Source organism: Eulemur rufifrons, chromosome 28 (assembly GCF_041146395.1).
Source record: "Eulemur rufifrons isolate Redbay chromosome 28, OSU_ERuf_1, whole genome shotgun sequence".
Lineage (NCBI taxonomy): Eukaryota > Metazoa > Chordata > Mammalia > Primates > Lemuridae > Eulemur > Eulemur rufifrons.
In genome coordinates, this window is record NC_091010.1 from 66,848,462 (window position 1) to 66,866,814 (window position 18,353).

The 18,353-nt window shown below is 47.3% G+C and overlaps 1 protein-coding gene across 2 annotated transcripts in view; it reads right to left on the bottom strand.

Annotated features, from left to right (window-relative positions):
* C28H10orf90 (chromosome 28 C10orf90 homolog) overlaps positions 1 to 17,979 on the bottom strand; it is a 195,067-nt gene extending 177,088 nt beyond the window's left edge. For both annotated transcript variants that reach the window (XM_069460698.1, XM_069460697.1), the window contains exon 1: positions 17,740 to 17,979. In XM_069460698.1, the coding sequence (XP_069316799.1) occupies positions 17,740 to 17,979 (240 nt within the window). The remainder of the gene's footprint in view (positions 1 to 17,739) is intronic.
* Positions 17,980 to 18,353: the final 374 nt, after the last annotated feature.

The window sequence follows — 18,353 nt, forward strand, 5'->3', positions numbered from 1 at the left end:
CTCTTGCTATTTTGTCCTGTTCCTAACAGGACGCAGCCCGGGGGTTGGGGACCACAGTGTTAAAGGATACAAAATTATAGCTAGATAGGAGGAGTAAGTTCTAGTGTTCTATACCACTGTGAGATGAATACAGTTAACAATAATACATTACACAGTTTCAAATAGCTGGAAGGAGGATATTGAATGTTCCCAACACAAAGAAATGGTACATGCTTGAGATGATGCCTACGTTAATTACACTGATTTGATCACTATACATTATATGTATCAAAACATCACTACGTACCCATGGATATATACAATTATTATATGTCAATTAAAAAGATAAAATAATAAAATAAAAAATAAGAAGTCATTGCCATAAAAACAGGTAGATATGGCCACCTCGTAGTTCTCATGTGAGACACGTCCCAAACTTGGCCATTCAGTATAGTTACAAATCTGTTTCAAAACAAAACATTTGCTTTTTCACTCCTGTTTGGCCTCTTGTCATTTATTTATCTGATAAACTTTCATGGAGCTCCTACTTAAAAAAAAAAAAAAACAACAAACTCCCTCTCACGTGACCAGCCACCTACCTCCCTTTCGCAAACCTTCTTGACAGAGTCGTCCACATTCTCTCTCTCCCACCTTCTCATTTCATTCCTCAGTTTGCCACAATCTGCACTGAGCCACTCCCAGCCACAGTGCTAAAATTGCTCTCACCGTGGCCAACTAGCTGCCAGTGGCCACCTAGCTGCCAGTGGCCATCTAGCTGCCAAGGCCACCTAGCTACCAGTGGCCACCTAGCTGCCAAGGCCACCTAGCTGCCAGTGGCCACCTAGCTGCCAAGGCCACCTAGCTGCCAGTGGCCACCTAGCTACCAGTGGCCACCTAGCTGCCAAGGCCACCTAGCTGCCAGTGGCCACCTAGCTTCCAGTGGCCACCTAGCTGCCAGTGGCCACCTAGCTACCAGTGGCCACCTAGCTGCCAAGGCCACCTAGCTGCCAGTGGCCACCTAGCTGCCAAGGCCACCTAGCTGCCAGTGGCCACCTAGCTGCCAGTGGCCACCTAGCTGCCAAGGCCACCTAGCTGCCAGTGGCCACCTAGCTTCCAGTGGCCACCTAGCTGCCAGTGGCCACCTAGCTACCAGTGGCCACCTAGCTGCCAAGGCCACCTAGCTGCCAGTGGCCACCTAGCTGCCAAGGCCACCTAGCTACCAGTGGCCACCTAGCTGCCAAGGCCACCTAGCTGCCAGTGGCCACCTAGCTGCCAAGGCCACCTAGCTGCCAAGGCCACCTAGCTGCCAAGGCCACCTAGCTACCAGTGGCCACCTAGCTGCCAAGGCCACCTAGCTGCCAAGGCCACCTAGCTGCCAGTGGCCACCTAGCTGCCAAGGCCACCTAGCTGCCAAGGCCACCTAGCTGCCAAGGCCACCTAGCTACCAGTGGCCACCTAGCTGCCAAGGCCACCTAGCTGCCAAGGCCACCTAGCTGCCAGTGGCCACCTAGCTGCCAAGTCCAGCGGATGGCGTCCGTCAACAGCTCCTGTGGGCTGCCCTCCTCAATGTCTCCTTCCGTCTCAGCAACTCAACAGAGACCTTCCCAACCACTGCCAACACCCCCACAGCCCCCTCCCTCCTCTTCACCACCTGCAATATTGCCACAAAGCAAATCTGGTTACGTCCCTCCCCAGTTTACAACACTTGGACTTTTTAACTGATTCAAAATGTAAAAGCCACATTCGTGAAGAAATTTTGCAGTGTGGTTCATAATGTCAAAACATCAGAAGTGTTTAAACTATCCAGCAGTGGGGAATGGCTCTGTGGATGAGAGCAGGCTGTACAGTGAAATCCTATGTACCCATTAACATTGTAACGGTGTGCGTGACCGATGCTATAGGCTCCTCATCTACAAACCACAGTGTATCGTGCCGTGCGGGGCCTCACATACTATGCGAAGTTGGACATTACTTCCTCAGTGACAGGGCAGCACTGGGGATTTTGTGCAAGGACAGTTAGCACCTTACTGCCCTTAGGTGTTGGAGCTCAGTGCTGTGTACAGGTGAGGTTTGAACCTTCGCTCAGGAGCTGAGACTGGTTGCTGCTTACACAAGAGGCAGCATTTTTCAACTACATTTTCACCCACGTCTAATCCATGACATGTATTTGTTGATTTTTCATTTCTTCCCACTGGGATGTGAGCCCCACACGGTAAGTTCTTTGTTCATTGCTGTGGTCACCACCTAGGACAGCACCGGGTCCACAGTATGCCTTTGAAAATATGTGCTGGCGAATGAGTGAATGAATGAACTGTGAGACTACCTGGGAAAATGCTTATGAATGCAAAGGTAACATAATTGAATGTCCACTATGATAGTAAAAAATTTTATGAAAAGTAAAAAATGTCATTTCATAAAAATTTTATGAAGAATGGAAAAACCATACAAAACTAATACCATTCCTTTAATTTATCAGATTCTAAGTAATTTTCTCCTTTTCTACTGGTGATGACCCTCAAACTGATCCTCAAGAGCCAAGTGTCTCCTCTTCTGTGCAGCCTTCTTGGGGCCCGCAGGGGTGTGTTGGGTCCACCCTCTGAGCTTCCTCCTGCAGCACCCAGGCCTCCTCACCCACCAGGCTGTATCCTTCCAAGCCTGGGAGTCCCCTCTGTGTGTGCGGCACTGTGGCGGATGCTAATGAGAAAAACAGTGGCTGTTTGGAGAAGAAAAGGGAGGAGAAAAGATGGAAACAAAGAGGCAATGAGGGAGGGAGGGAGGGAGGAAGAGAGGAAGGAGGAGGAGAAAAGTGAAAAGCCGGGAGGGGGGCAGGGAGGAGGAGGGAAAGGACAGAGTTCCTGGTCAAGGTCAGGCGCTGGGGCTGACGCCAGCCTCTGGCCCACAGTGCCCTGGATTTATGGAGTCCTCGGTCTGCCTCAGTTCTCCCTATTCACCACTCAGAGGAAGAGCTCAATCAGCCCCGAGCTATTCCGTGAGTGATCGTTAAGTGACTCCTAACTCAGTGCGGTCAAGGCTGTGTCTCCCTGAAGTCTCTGAGGCCATTAGGGTGTTATTTAGCGAACGGAAGCCGTGATTTACCAAAGTAACACAATGGAGAAAAGACGCAAGACCCCATTTTTTACCTCTGTTCCCAGCTGCTTGTGCAAGGTTCAGCCTGGGGTCACCTGAGCAGCACAGGAGCTGTCATCGTGGGGGGCGGTTACCTCCTGGGATCCTCCAGCAACTCAGTGAAAGCGGCATTATAATTGTTACGTCCACATTACAGATGTGGACACTGAGGCACAGAGAGGCTAAGTAACTTGCCCAAAGTCACGCACACCTAGTGAGGAAAGGACCCAGCTTGGATCCCAGGCAACAAGGATCACTCCTTGGGAACAGAAAACTATGATTAGGATCGAGTACCTTAAAAAGATGATGACGCCCACAGTTACATGGAACGCTCCAGTTTGCAAGGTTCTTTTACACACATTGCCTCAATCTGATCTTCCAAAGGCTCCGAGAGGCAGCCAGGACACACAGATATGTTTTAGGTAATGAAACTACAGCCCAGAGAGGGTAAGAAACCTCAGTGCCCAAGACCAAGAAAACAGTGGCCCCGTCACACACACCAGCTCTCCTGAGCCTGGCCCAGCATTCATTCCTCCCACCCCACCGCGCCACCTGCCCCACCTCGCAGGGTATGACCCTGCCAGGCCACCCCCGCAGGAAGTCTGTGGTCAAGCCTGCTGTCTGCTGGGACGACAATAACATCAATAACAAATTGATCTGTGAATCCCGTCAGCAGCCAGAAGCCAGTGCTCCCGCGAGCTTTGATGGAGTGTCGTGGGCACAGTAATAGTGTAACCTTCCATTTGTGTGAGACTAAGTGCTTTGCAGAACAACTTTCTCTTTCTCTTCCTTGATTCTCCCAAGCCCTGCAATAATAGCTTGGCTCTAATGAGCAAATATGTTACTGTTTTTGTTGTTTCCTCACTCTCCCTTCAAGATATCTGAGTACTCACTACGGATCTATAATCCCTTATCTGCAATTCTAAAAATGCATAAACCTCTGAAATCCAAGTGTTTTTCTCCCTGGGTTTGTAGCAAATTAATCTGCTGGCAAAACCTTACCTGAACTAACCTAAGGCTTTTTATAATATTAATTTACTCCATTGAGGGTGGATATTCATCCATTTTTTTAATTAGAACTTAATGACAGAGTGTACCTCGGATCCTACTGGAAATATAGTGCAACATTATCTTTTTAAAATCCAGAAAACTGTTGTGGAATCACATTTGGTCCCGAGAGTTTGGGATGGAGACTGTCGGCCAGTACTGTGGGCATCTGGTCAATGCTCAGCACCACCCTGGGTGAGGGTTTTCTGTGCACTCCCATCCAGGCCTTACAGCAAGGCCTATAAAACAGACGTTCTCCTGCACTTTATAGGTAGGGACACTAGGGTATGAAACGATCGGGCAATTTGCCCTGGGTCACATCCAGGGCTATTAAATGTCAGGGCCAGGATTCAGCCTCAACCCCATTCAAATGCTCCCACTTTTAACCCCATGCACCCAAGTGCTCAGACTGTCCCTCCTCCAAATAGAGTGCAGTGTCTATGTGCATGTATGTGTGCATGTGAGCATGCATGCATGTGTGTGTGTGTGTGTATAGGGGTAGTGGCTAGAGCAGTTAGAGGTGGCACCTGAGCTTTGTAAAGCATTGGTCAAGGAAAACAGGGAGCGAAAAGTCATCTACCCCAGGAAAGAAGAAAGGGGAGAAAACAGCTGGGAATTTCGAGGTCCACACAGAACTGTGCCGCCAGACCCCTCCCCTCACTTCGTCTCTCTGGACATGTGCACGGTTCACAGAGGAAACAGAGGAGACATCCGATCTATTTGTATCCTAAGGAGCCAAAGACAGGGTGGATTTTGGCCGGGTCTTCTCTTTGGGACAATGATAGACATTGTTGGAAGCCAGAGGAAGGAAGGCAGACTCTTTTCAGCACCCGGATGCCTTCTCTCGGGGAGGTAGGAGGTGCCACTAGAGGACGGACAGCCTATGGGGCAGGTGGTCCCAGGTTTATCTGCAGACTGGGTAGCTCAGACTCTCGGGATGGTAAGGGGCACACTCTCTAGCACTAATCCAGATGTGTGATTGATCTTTTCCAGCATTCCATGTTTTTATTCAATCTTCTGAACTCTCTTCTGCAACGATAATTAATGTCAGATCAGTTTATGGATCAACAGTGTATTTTCTGCAACCCTACACGTATAATAACTCAAAACTGAGATTTATCACTATACTGCAATTCCCTCCTCATGCTCCATCTCTTCATGTTTACATCTGGTTTAACTTTTTCTAATCTAAAATAAATCAGCATGAAAAGCATTAGATTTTTCATTTAGATTCTCAATTGCCTTTTATTACTGAGATAATATCCCTTCTCTGATTGCAAATGATGGGACTGTTCCCTTGTTAGGATCTGAACCAGGATGCCGCAGTTCAATCTATCCGTCTCTCCTTGTTTCTCCTTCACTCTTCTTTGCAAAGCTGCTGTCTGGTGGGTTCTGACTTGAAAAGGAGATGCATCAGGATGTGAAGAGGATACATTATTCCCATCGTTTTCCCTCTTAGGAGACACATGGAGGAAGACAGCCTCCCCTGGCTGTCTAGTGAGAAGTGGTCTGCAGAGAGTTCGCTCTTCATTTTCCCACCAGGCGACTTCAGCTGCCCGTCTGTTTGCAGGTATAAATGAGAGCAGCAAGGTGGAAGCACCTGGCAGGAGATTTCTATGGAAATATCAGCCATGGGGGTAGAATGACTCCAAAATATAGGCATGTTAATTGCCCTGTTATAAAGTCAAATTGAGCTGAACTATTTTGTATATCAAAGAAGTAGATTTCTCCTGATTCCTTAAGTATTCCTTAAGCATGTTCCATTATGTTTCCTATCATTGGCAACATTTTCTCCTGACAGGCTTACTTTGGAGATATTGCGGGTTTGGTTCCAGACCACGGCAATGAAGTAAATATCACAATAAAGCAAATAACATGATTTTTTTTTTTTTTGGTTTCTCAGTGTGTATAAAAGTTATGTTTACGCTATACTGAAGTCTATTAAGTGTGCAATAGCATTATGTCAACAAATGTATATACCTTAATTTAAAAACACTTGTTGCTAAAAAAAAAAAATGCTACCAATCATCTGAGCATTCAGCAAATTACAGTGGTGGAGGGTTTGGCTCTATGTTGGTGGCTGCTGACTGATCAGGGTGGTGATTGCTGAAGGTTGGGGGTGGCTGTAGCAATAGCTTAAAATAAGACAACAGCGAAGTTCGCTGCATTGATTCACGTTTCCTTTCATGAAAGATTTCTCTGTACCGTGTGATGTTTGAGATCATTTTAGCTGCAGTAGAACTTTCAAAATTGGAGTCAATCCTTTCAAACCTTGTCGCTATTTGATCAATTAAGTTTATGTAATATTCTAAATCCTTTGTTGTCATTTGTACAGTGTTCAAGCATCTTCACCAGGAGATTCCATCTTAAGAAACTACTTTCTTTGCTCATCCATAAGAAGCAACTCATCATCTGTTCAAGTTTTAACAGAGATCCCAGCAATTGAATCACGTATTTAGGCTTCACTTCTAATTCTAGTTCTCTTGCTATTTCTACCACATCTGCAGTTACTTCCTCCTCTGAATTCTTGGAATCTTCCAAATCATCCATAAGAGTTGATTCCAACTTCCTCCAAATTCCTGTTCATGTTGATATTTTGACCTCCCATGAATCATGAATGTTCTTAATGGCATCTAGAATGCTAAATCCTTGCCAGAAGGCTTTCAGTTTACTTTACCCAGAACCATCAGAGAGATCACTATTTATAGCAGTTATTATGAAAAGTATTTCTTAAATTATAAGACTAGAAAGTTGAAATAACTCCTTGACCCATGGGTTGCAGAATGGATGTTGTGTTGGCAGGCATGAAAAAAACATTACTCTCCTTGTACATCTCCATCAAAGCTCTTGGGTGACCAGGTGCCTTGTCATTGAGCAGTAATATTTTGAAAGGAATCTTATTTTCTAAGCAGGAGGTCTCAACAGTAGGCTTAAAATATTCGGTAAACCATGCTGTAAACAGTTTAGCTGTCATCTAGGCTTTGTTGTTCCATTTATAGAGCACAGGCAGAGTAGATTTAGCATAGTTATTAGAGTCCCTAGGATGTTTGGAATGGTAAATGAAAACCGGCTTCAACTTCAACTCACCAACTGCATTAGCTCCTAACAAGAGAGTCAGCCTGTCTTTTGAAGCTTTGAAGCCAGGCATTGACTTCTCCTCTCTGGCTATAGAAGTCCTAGGTGGCATCTTCTTCCAACACAGGCTGTTTTGTCTACAATGAAAATCTGTTGTTTAGTGTGGCCATCTTCATCAATTCTCTCAGCTAGATCTTCTGAATAACCTGCTGCAGCTTCTATATTAGCACTTGTGGTTTCATCTTGCACTTTTACATTAGGGAGACAGCTTCTTTCCTTAAACCTCATGAACCAACATCTGCTAGCTTCAAACTTTTCTTTTGCAGCTTCCTCACCTCTCTGGGCCCTCTTAGAATTGAAGACAGTCCTAACTGCCCTGCTGTGAATTAGGCTTTGGCTTAAGGGAATGTTGTGGCTAGTTTGATCTATCCATTAAAAGTGTCTCCATATCAGCAATAAGCCTATTCACTTTCTTATTACTCATGTGTTCAGTGGAGTAACACTTATAATTTCCTTCAAGAACTTTCCCTGTGCCTTCATAACTTGGCTGTTTGGTGCAAGAGGCCAGTCTTTGACCTGTCTGAGTTTTTGATATGCCTTTGTCACTAATTTCTAAACTAATCATTTCTCAGCTTAATTATTTATAGCTACTGACTTAAAGTGAGAAATGTGTGACTCTTCCTTTTACTTGTATGCTTGGAGGTCATTGTAGGATGGCCTAATTTGGCCTAATTGGCCTAATTTTAATATTGTTGTATCTCAGGAAATAGGGAGGCCCAAGGAGAGGGAGACAGATGGGGGAATGGCCAGTTGGTGGAGCACTCAGAACACACACAACATTTATCCACTAAGTTCACCGTCTTCCACGGGCATGGTTTGTGGCGCTTCAAAGCAATTATAATAGTGACATCAAAGATCACTAATCACAGATCATCATAACTGATATAATAATGAAAATGTTTGAAATACTGTGAGAATTGCCAAAACATGACTCAGAGACACCAAGTGAGCACATGCTATTGGAAAAATGGCACCAACAGCCTTGTCGAGAAAGGGTTGCCCCAAACCTTCAATTTGTAAAAAGTGCAATTGTCCGTGAAGCACAACACAGTGAAGTGTCATAGAACAAGGTATGCCTATACTTTCAAACGTGAGCTGATGATTCTAGAAACTGAACCCATTTCTTGTTCCATGTGGAAACTTTTTCCCCCAGTAATTATTTACCGTAGAGTCCTGGACAATTAGAAACACTTCAGTATCAAACACACTAAAGTTACCCTGACTTTGGAACACCGCGGAAAGGTCTGAGAATTCAACAGCCCCCTTGACCCTGTAACTTTTAACTTATTTGCTATTGTTTTTCTTCTTTCAAAGCAACAGAGACAAAAACAAAACAAAACAACAACAACAAAGCAAGAATACAGGCATCAGTTTACCTGTTTACGTGACACTCCTCCCCTGACCTGTGGGGAAGAGGCCTGAATATTTTGTACAATTTACACTGGTGGCTGCTTTTTGTGATTTTTTTTTTTTTTTCACCCAGACTGACAGAAAGCAATCCAAAAGGAGTCCTTCTTACAACTGACTTTCACACCTTCTCAGAATTAAGGGAAATGATAACTTCTACTTATTGAAGGACAGCAAGATTCGGCCCGTCAGGCTTTCTACCAGGACAGTCGTAACAGCTACACCATGAAGCTCTCACCGAGGGCCAGGCACTGTTCTAAATGCTCCACAGGCATTGTGAAATCTCCATGGCAACGCCACAAGGAACGTACTACTCAAATCCCATTCCAAAGGCAAGGAAATGTTATTCTCAGTATTATTGTTAGTAATATCATCAATAATAGTGTGATCAACAACTAAGTATTACTGGGCTCTTACCATGGGCCAAGGGCCTCCCTAAGTGTTTCCCATATGTGAGCTCATTCAATCCCCACAATGGCCCATGACGAAGGGATTACTAGGAGTTCCATTTCATATATGAGGCAGCTGATGCCGGAGCAGGGAAGAGTCCACGCAAAGTCACAGCGTTAATAAGCCACAGAGTCAAGATCAAAGTTCAAACGCCCTGATCGGGGCCCAGGCCCTCGCCCCTGTGTGGCCTCAGTAGAACATCATCTCTTAAGATGCTAACAGTTGTAACTGAAACTTATCATCGTCACAAAATACTACAGACTGCAGGATTTCAGTTACAGGACATTCCGGAAAAGATGACCTGACAGTGGCAGGAAGTAGATGGGTGGCTGCGGGGTGCTGAGCTAGGTAAGAGCACTGGGTGCAAAGGGCACAGGGAACTTTTTGGGTTGATGGGAATGTCCTACATCACAATTTGGTGCTAGTTGTACAAGTGTACACATTTGTCAAAACAAAATGCACTGTACACTTTGAAAATGTATGAATATTAATGCATGTAAATTATGCCCTAATAAGGCTGATTTAAAAAGATATCATGAGTAAGATCCAATTTAGAGTTTCAAGTCAACAAACATGATTAGTATGGGAAACAAGACATGTAGGCTGACCTCAGGGATCTTACCACCTACGGGAAGAAGCTACGCCCGAGACGTGCCTTGGACGTTCTCACTTTGCGTTCTATGAACACGAGGCAGCGCAGGGCCAGCTTCGTGGGCGTGAGACCTGTGGAGCTGTCTTGGGGTCCTCTCTTGAAGGAGAAAGGATATAAATTAGACTCATAGAGAGGAAATTAAACAATTTCACTATTTGGAATGTGATTGATGACAAGAATGATAAAACAAGTGACCTCCACCTTGTAGCTCCCCTTGGGCAAACTAGAGCTGACATCTGTCCATCCATCTGTCTGTCTGTCCATCTGTCAATCACTGAACAATCAGTGGATCCATAAAGCAGCCTAACGTGAGTATTGAATCAGAAGGTCTGTTATATCACCCATCGTTCACCCTGGCCTCGGGTTTGCACCTAAAACACACTTCCTGCACTTTGGTTCTTCATTCACTCATCCCTTTCGTCATTGCTAAGGCATCCCAAGAATGTCCGCCGCAGGCTGAGCCTCGCCAGGGCCACACAGAGGTAGGGCAGCTCCCGGTGAGCTGACAAGCACCGTTCCCCACAGGGCGCCCGGACAGAGGCTCCAACCTGTGCGCCTTCAAACCCGAGGGCTCCTTTTATTTCCTCTTCTCCAGACACAAAAATTTAAAATATAGTGGGATAGCCAGTTAAACTACTCGAGGAATGGCTTCATTCTTTCAACAGTTGGTTTTACAATTATTATGGACAGACCTAGAGCAGCCTTCGTCCGGCTCGTCCGGCCAAACCACCAAGGCAGAATCCTTCCAGGGGCTCTATGGAATCATCCCTGGACTCAGCGAGGTCTCCATGTTCCAGACGGTGGGGCAGGCGCTGAACCGTCCGTGGCCCTGAGTAGTGAGAACTGCTCCTCTTACAGCTCCCCGGTAACTGCCTTTCCCTGCCGGTTGTTCCTCTCTTGCCTCACAGCCTCACCCTGTACAGCACAGAGTAACTTTCAGCCAGACCCAAGGAGACCTGGCGCAAACTCCTGGGAGCCTCTCTCTGCCCGGCTCCCTCCCGTTAGCAATTGCGCCCTGCAAAATTCTAGCCGCAGCCCTCCGCACAGAGAGACTACCCGGTCCTGTTGAGATTGTTCCTTCCTGTGCCACTGTCCAGATATTGCCATTTCTTCCGCAGGAAGTACTTTTTCTGTCCCAGTTCTTTGCCCAAATGCTCAGTCTCCCCGCAACTCTGAAAAACTCCTGGTAGTCCACGAAGCACACGCCCAGGTGTCTCCTCTGTGCAGGCCTTCTGCACTCTCCGGGTCCACAGCCCTGTATAGACACCGTGCCTGGCACTCGTGGAACAGCCGCATCCTCCGTCAGACGACACGCCTTTTTGACCTCTGTGTCCCCAGCACCCAGCACAGTTCCTGGCACACAGGAGGTCTTTAATACATATTTTTTAAACAAACCAGCCCAAGTGTTTCCTTTTTAACCCACCTGCACCACTAGAGGAGGACACAGAGCTGGGACAGCACACACAGAGGGTGGGGCGGGCACACGTGGGGTCTCGGGGCTGTGAGGGGCACAGGAGAGAGCTGTGGGCAGGGGGGTGTGGAAAGCAGGACAGAGGCGGGGGTCCGAGGGGCACGGCTGACTCTCCCTGTGGTTAACTCCGCACCCCTGGTGCCAGCTGCTGCTGTCAGATGTGCCACTGCCCCAGCACCACGAGAAGCGCAGCCTCAGAGTGACATAACAAGGTGAGAGGGTGACATCCTCCTCCTGTTGTGCCCAGTTGTGTCACTGTGCAGCCTGCGCTGTCTCTCTGGGCCTCACAGAATTTTCTCTTTAGAAGGACTGGGCTCATGTGCCCCGCACAGCTGTGGCCAGCATCAATGCGGCGATTCAGGACCAGCCGCGCCAGCCTCCTTTGTTCCGCGCCCGTCCACAGCCGGCCTTGCACAGCGGTCCCGGCTCCGACACTCTGTCTCTGACCACCGTCTGCCCCAGCCCGTGCCCCACACCGGCTTTCCTACCTACCACGGGCGAGTCACACTGGCTTCTTTGTCGTTTTCTTTTAGGTTCATGCAGTTGGAAAATATTGCTCTGGAACTTGCAGATCAGGGTTTCAGACCTAAATCAGAATCACCAGGTTTTCCTGTTTAAAATATAGATTTCTGGATGTCCCTTCTCCCAGAGCCCAGGGCTCTGCATTCTCAGGAATTTCTCCTAAGGATTCTAAAGCATGCTAAGGGGTGAGGCCACACAACCCTCTGTGAGGTGGTGAAGCCCCTTTTAGATGCTTGCAGGTGTTCCAATGAGGTGCATCTTACAGCAAAAATGCCCCGTCAGTGCTTCCTGCCATAACCCTGGCTTCATCACGCAGGAGTCAGGTGCATCTGAATCCATACTCTCAAGAGCCTCTCGTCAACAATAACGTTTGCAGCCGATCCTGGGGGCGGGGGTGGGCTCTGGGTGGAAACTGCACTCAGCTCCCGGCCAGTTTAATGACTGCTCCCTGAATTGCTTGGGGTATGGGGATTACCCCAAGCCGAGAGTATGGAAAGTCATGAGTCCCTGTCACCTGACATTTCAGTGTGGGGAAGGAGGGGGGGCTTCATCCCAATTTAAACAAGGCTGCTCACAAGGGGGCAGCACCCATGAAGCTCTGGTTATCATTCGCCTGGACCCAGGGCCATGTCTTCGTGCCACAGCTCTGTGCAGGGTTGGGGATGGCAGGAAAAGGCATATTGGAGCTTGACAACATGACAGGGCACTGTCGTGGGGTGCTGCTTCAAGGCCAGGCCCAAGGCTCAGCCCTTTACAGACATTCTCTCTTTTAGTCCCCCCAGCAACCACGTAAGGTAGATCTTATCCTAGTTCTCTGGGACACAGATGAGGAAACTAGGCTCAAAAAGGACATGAAAATTGCCAAGGTCACTCAGCTAGCAAGACCCCAGAGAGTCTCAGTCCAGGGCCTCCACTCTTAACCACACCCCCGCCTTTCACTTTTGCAACCCCCTCTCCTGCTTTTGCTGAAATACAGACATAGACTCCCCACCAGTGCCCCCTTCTCTGGTGGAAATGGGCCAAAGTGATGTCAGACATATCTCACAAGCCTTGGCTGCAAATGCCCTGGGTCAGCTCGAGCTTCACCTGTAATAAAACTGCACCGTGCAGTTAGATGGGGAACCTCAATCACCAGATGTGCCTCCTGATGCAGCAAAACTGATTTCAGGCCTCTGACCCGTCACACCTCTGCAGGACCCTCCCTCCGACGGCCAGCCTCCCGTTGGCAGGGGCAGGGAGGGGCTGGAAGAATACAGCGAGTGGGCAGCATTGAGACTCAAGTACAACCGTTCCATTTCCCCTACACCTCTTGGGCTTCCCTCCCTGTGTTTGGAGGCCATTAGCCATTGCCAACAGAGGCTGAGCTGCTGAGGCTTCTGGGAAGAGCATGAAGCTCACACCCAGACAGCAGGCAAGGCCTGGAGACGAGGCTCCCAACCTGTGCGTGGAGTGCAGAGCGAATTGAAATATTTGTCATCTTTTCTGCAACAGCCTTTTCCCAGCCCTCCTCCTCATCCTGCAGGTCTGATGCCTCCACTGAAGCTGGAGCCTCCCAGCAAAACATCGCTCAGAGGCCAGGACTTCAGGAGGAAAAGTGAGACTCCAAAGACTTTGATCTGGCTAAAGCTCTTCAGTCTGGTTTGGAAAGAGGTAAAATTGTTTTGCACCTTTTGATAACTGCGAGAAGAAAGGGAATGTTTGTTTTACCTTGAGTTTGGTTTCAGTGACCTCTTTATTCCCAGAATCAACTTATCCTGAAGCTGAAGCACTTAAAACTTTAGTGCTTTTATTTTACAAGACCTACGGGTGCACTCCAACCGCTTGAAAACGTTCATCAAAGCCCAGAGTGGAGTGTTTCAATCCTGGTGGGACCTCAAACCCCCTCAGGAGGCCTACGTCCAGCCACGATGGAGTAACCAGACACAAGCTACGAAACAGTCTCCAGACAGTGCACAACAGCAGTGCAGAAATGCAGAACCGCCACCCCTGCCAGAGGGGAAATGAGAGAGGTGAGCCCGACGATTGTCCCCACCTGGAGGCAGCGTCCATGTCACAGCTCAGGGAGGGGGAACTCGACAGAGCCTGGGGTCTCACTGGGCAGAGGGGGCAGAGGCCGACTTCAGAGAGGCCCCTGCAGCTGGAATTCGTGAGGAGTGGGGAACTGCAAGGAAAGAGAGGTCCAGTGACCTGCAGGGGACCCCTCAGGCCTTTGGCTGAACACTAGTCTGCACCTGCTCAGGAGAAACCACCTGAAACCAAGAAAAGAACTACCAGAAAGCGGTAGGTCAGACAGTTCCAGGACCTCACACAGCTGGAAGCAGTTCACGTTCCCACCGGCCTGCATGCAAAGATCTTGTCACACCGGAGACATCAGGCGGAGTCCTCAGAAGGCCCACGTCTTCCTAGCGGGCTCAGTTAGCCCCAGATCAGGGTTTCTCAGCCTCCGCACTCTGCACATCCGGGGCCAGACAGTTCTTCGCTGCGGTTGGGGAACTGTCCTGTGCGCTGTAGGAGATTAGCAGCAGCTCTGGCCTCCACCCACCAGACACCAATAACATCTTTTCCCAAGTTGTCACAACCAAACTGTCTCCAGACATCACCAAATATCCCTGGGGATATTCAGACCTGCCCCCACACGTCTTGAACATAAGCCTCAAAGGGATCGAGCTGTTTCCACGTAACTTAACAACAAAATCAAACACCCAACAATGTAAAATCCACAACATCCAAAATTCAATTTAAAAATAACTTGGTATGTAAGGAAGAACATATGACCCATAATCAGGAAGAAAACCGACCAGTAGAAACAGGTGCAGAAATAACAGAGATGACGAGGAAACACGCAGACAAGGACCTTAGAACAGCCGGGGAAGGCGAGGAGAGAAGCGGGAGACGAAAGTAGTCACCTGGGAAGTGTCTTTGTTGTTTGTTGCTGTGGCCTCCGGGCTGCTCCGGGCCCACTGAGTCACAACGGCCTTGGCCGGGGCACAGGCATAGATAGTTTTTAAAAGTTCCCCATGATTCTTATACCCCACCAGAACTGAGCACTACTGGCTAAATCCACTTTTAAAATGAGTAGGAAGGGGAGACGGAAATGCTGATGGAGGTTTTGAAAACATTGAGAGACATGGCCAAATAGTGATTTCCAAATACAGAAACCTTTCCTGGCTCATCTAATGATTACATATGTTAGAAACTGTCACCTATCGAAAGACAGATGGGCGAGCCTCAGCTTGTGCCCTCAGCCTGCACCTGTCATCAGAAAGGTCTCGACAATCAATTAGGAGATGCCTAGTCACATTCAAACTCGGGAGACACGAGCTCATCACCAAACTCCACGTGGCTTCCCTTCCGAAAGTGGGTGAAACCACCCAAGCTCGGCCACGTGGGAAGCCTCGGGATGTGTCCACGCTCGGGCTGTGGACTGGAGGCAGGGCCCAAACACGGCCCATCTCATTGCCCAGTTATAGCTGTGCTGCTGTCTCAAGTTTATCAAAAACATATGCAGGGGGAGACATCCCCTTAACACGCTGTGTTTCTAATGGTTTTGGGCATCTTAGAGCCAGCAGGGATGGAGGCTTTGCAACCAATGAACCCGAGGATTTTCAGCATCCGCACTGCCATCTGCTTCCAAGCCCGGCTACTCATCAGCACAGCAGGTTCTGCTCGTTGTTCATGGGAAAAGGCAGCTTAAATGAGGGAGTGAGTGTGGCTGGAGCCTCCCCGGACTAGAGTTACACCAGGTCACTGCTTCTCCCCGGTGAGAGGTGGCTTCTCCAAGCATTAACACAGCTCAGGACTAAGTCAATGGCTTTAGAAAAATCCCAGTCTGTAGAACTTACACTCAACTCAAGCATATTTACTGGTCCTTGTGGGAAGAACTTGAAATCCATAAGGTTTTTACAGAAACAAAATCTCCAAAATTCACTTTTACTGGAGACTCCAGTGGTTTCTTTAATCCATCACCTTTGTGCATTGAGAGTTCATCCCAGTGACCTCACTCATTTGTCACCCCATTGGGTACTTTATGGTCAGAGCCCAGGGCAGGTGAACCGATGGCCTTGGGGTTGATGGAAGAGAAGGAGTCACACAGTTGAGTCCAATAGCAAGACCCAGACGCTGCTAACTGGGCTCGCTCTCCAGTGCTGCTTGGGAAATTGAGCAAGGACATTTCCTTCTTTCTAGGTTTCCTAATCTAAATGGTGCTGACATGCTCTAGTGGGAATAACATGAAGGATAGTTCAATGGATGTGGAATACTTTAAATTCTGACATGTTTGCTACTGTAAGTCAAGAGGGATAGGAGGGGCAGAACACACGTAGTGGTTGGCAGACTTGGCCTGCCCGTGAGCCGAGGAAGCGTGCCCTGCCTGGGCCACTTCTGGAGTCCTGGACACAGTGCGGCCCAACCAGCCCATCAGATTGGTTGCCTGGGGAAGGAGGGTGGTGGTTTCTGGCAATCTTTTTAACCTAGGTGGCCCAACTGTTGGCAGTAAATAGCAGTAGGGGATTGTGCCACACACACAAAAAGGTAGCTGTGACTGCCAGTATATTTGAAGTTTTTTATAACCTCCTGAAAAGATGCACTTTTTTCTCATTGTCATCGTCAGTGTGGCTATAGGAATAAGTGACGTTTTATGCATGAAAAAAGTGGGAATGCAAGAGCTGCTGTTTGCTACATAGCGTTTTAAATGGAGCCATGAACACTTTTATAAAATGCATGATAATATATTTCACAAGTTTTTCTCTCTCTGGAGGACTGAAAAATAACCTCAATGAAAATTATACAATGATAAAATTCTGTCCTCATCCGATTAATTACTTGTGAATAATAACATCTCTGATTTCTTTCAATTATATTCTAATTGCACACCTTTTGCTCTGGTTGATTGGACAATGAAGTAATGAACAACGATTACTGAATTTAATTAACACCATCATTTCTGTGGCCTTTACATCTCTGTTGTGAACATGGAAATTCATACTCCCAGGGCTGGAACTGAAGAAACCAGCTTTGAACCCTGCAAAACCTGTTCCTTCCACATTGTGCTGGTTTCCTTCTGCCCAGTGTGGGGAACAAAGACCTGGCGTATTTGCCAGCATTTGTGGGAAGGCTTCCCTAATAACAGCATCAATATTCAGAAAGGTTACCTTTTCAAAAAGCATTAGCAATTTGCATGTTACATTTATCAAAAGAGATGGGTAAGTGAGCTATATGGGAATCGATTACAATGTCATTCATAATTTATTCCATGTACAATAAAGAGCCGATAAGATTTCATGCATGTTTACTTTCTGAAAAGATAACTGCTTGAGGCTGATACAAGTTGCAGAATACAAATATATTTCAGAGCAGTGTGTTTATCTCACTTCAACATTTTAAATCTCCAAAGTTCTCCTTTTTTTCACAGAGTTGTCGCTGATTAAAAATTAGAGCTCCCTCTCAAAAACTAAAAGACCATTCTTACTGGCCTAACTTGAATGATTCTATTTTAACTCCATCAAGGCAAGCCACACATACTCTCCTGCACAATACATCAGGAAACAAACAGGAATTTGCTTTTAAAGACAGACGATTGCAAACTTACAGAGCTAAGACTATTTAATTCACAGAAACATACTGCAGTTTCTACATGTGGATACAAATTACTCAACTTGGTAGTCTTTGGAGCACCATTAAATGTTTGTAAACGCAGACATGTGTCCTGTGTAAATTATATTCATCTGATATGCTTCCCCCTTCCCCATATTTCAAAAACTGAAATAAATTAAGAAATGAAAAAGTCTTTTCCAAATCCCTTGGGAAAGTCTACACGCAGATGTGATTAATGTATTAGACCAGAGAAAACACCGGCTGTCTGTCTGAAGAGCGGCAGCTCTGACTCTGAGTCACCTGTGCTTCCCCTGAGCGTCCCCCGCGTGTCCCCCGCGCCCACTCCGGCTCAGCGTACCTCGTATCTGCTGGCCGTCTGCTCGGCCGTCTTCAAGCCTTGACACATACGGATGATACAAACTTTGGCTCTTCTCTGGGAGGGAAACCAGTTACTCTTCACAAAATCCATGACCATCACATGGTTTTTCAACTCTGTACTAAATGTTTTTATCTGAAAAGTCCGATGTACGGCCGTTTCTGCGTAGCGGGCAGTGTACCCCTTCTGATGAGTTTTTGTAGGAATTCCAGAGTGCTGCATGATACTCAGAATCTTGTGACTTCAGCTGGCGAGCCGGGCAAACACAATTTTCTTTGTTTAACCCAGGTATTGAGTGCAGAAGGAGGGACTTGGGAAGTGCCCCAGCTCGGACCTGTCCCAGGGTTTTCCAACTCCAGAGCTAGTTGTTCCAAAATCCCAGTTGCAATGGTGAAGGATATGGATGTGGAAACCTCGCAGATGACCCTTACATGCTGTTAAAAAAACAAACCACGAACAAACAAACAAACAAACTCCCTGCTGCCATCTGTCTGTCTCCAGCCTCACGCCTGAGCTCTTGGGTCACTTGATATCTTCTCTGATTTCAAAGAAACATTTCCCTTTCCCATTGCGTTCAAGTTTTAAACACAGAATTC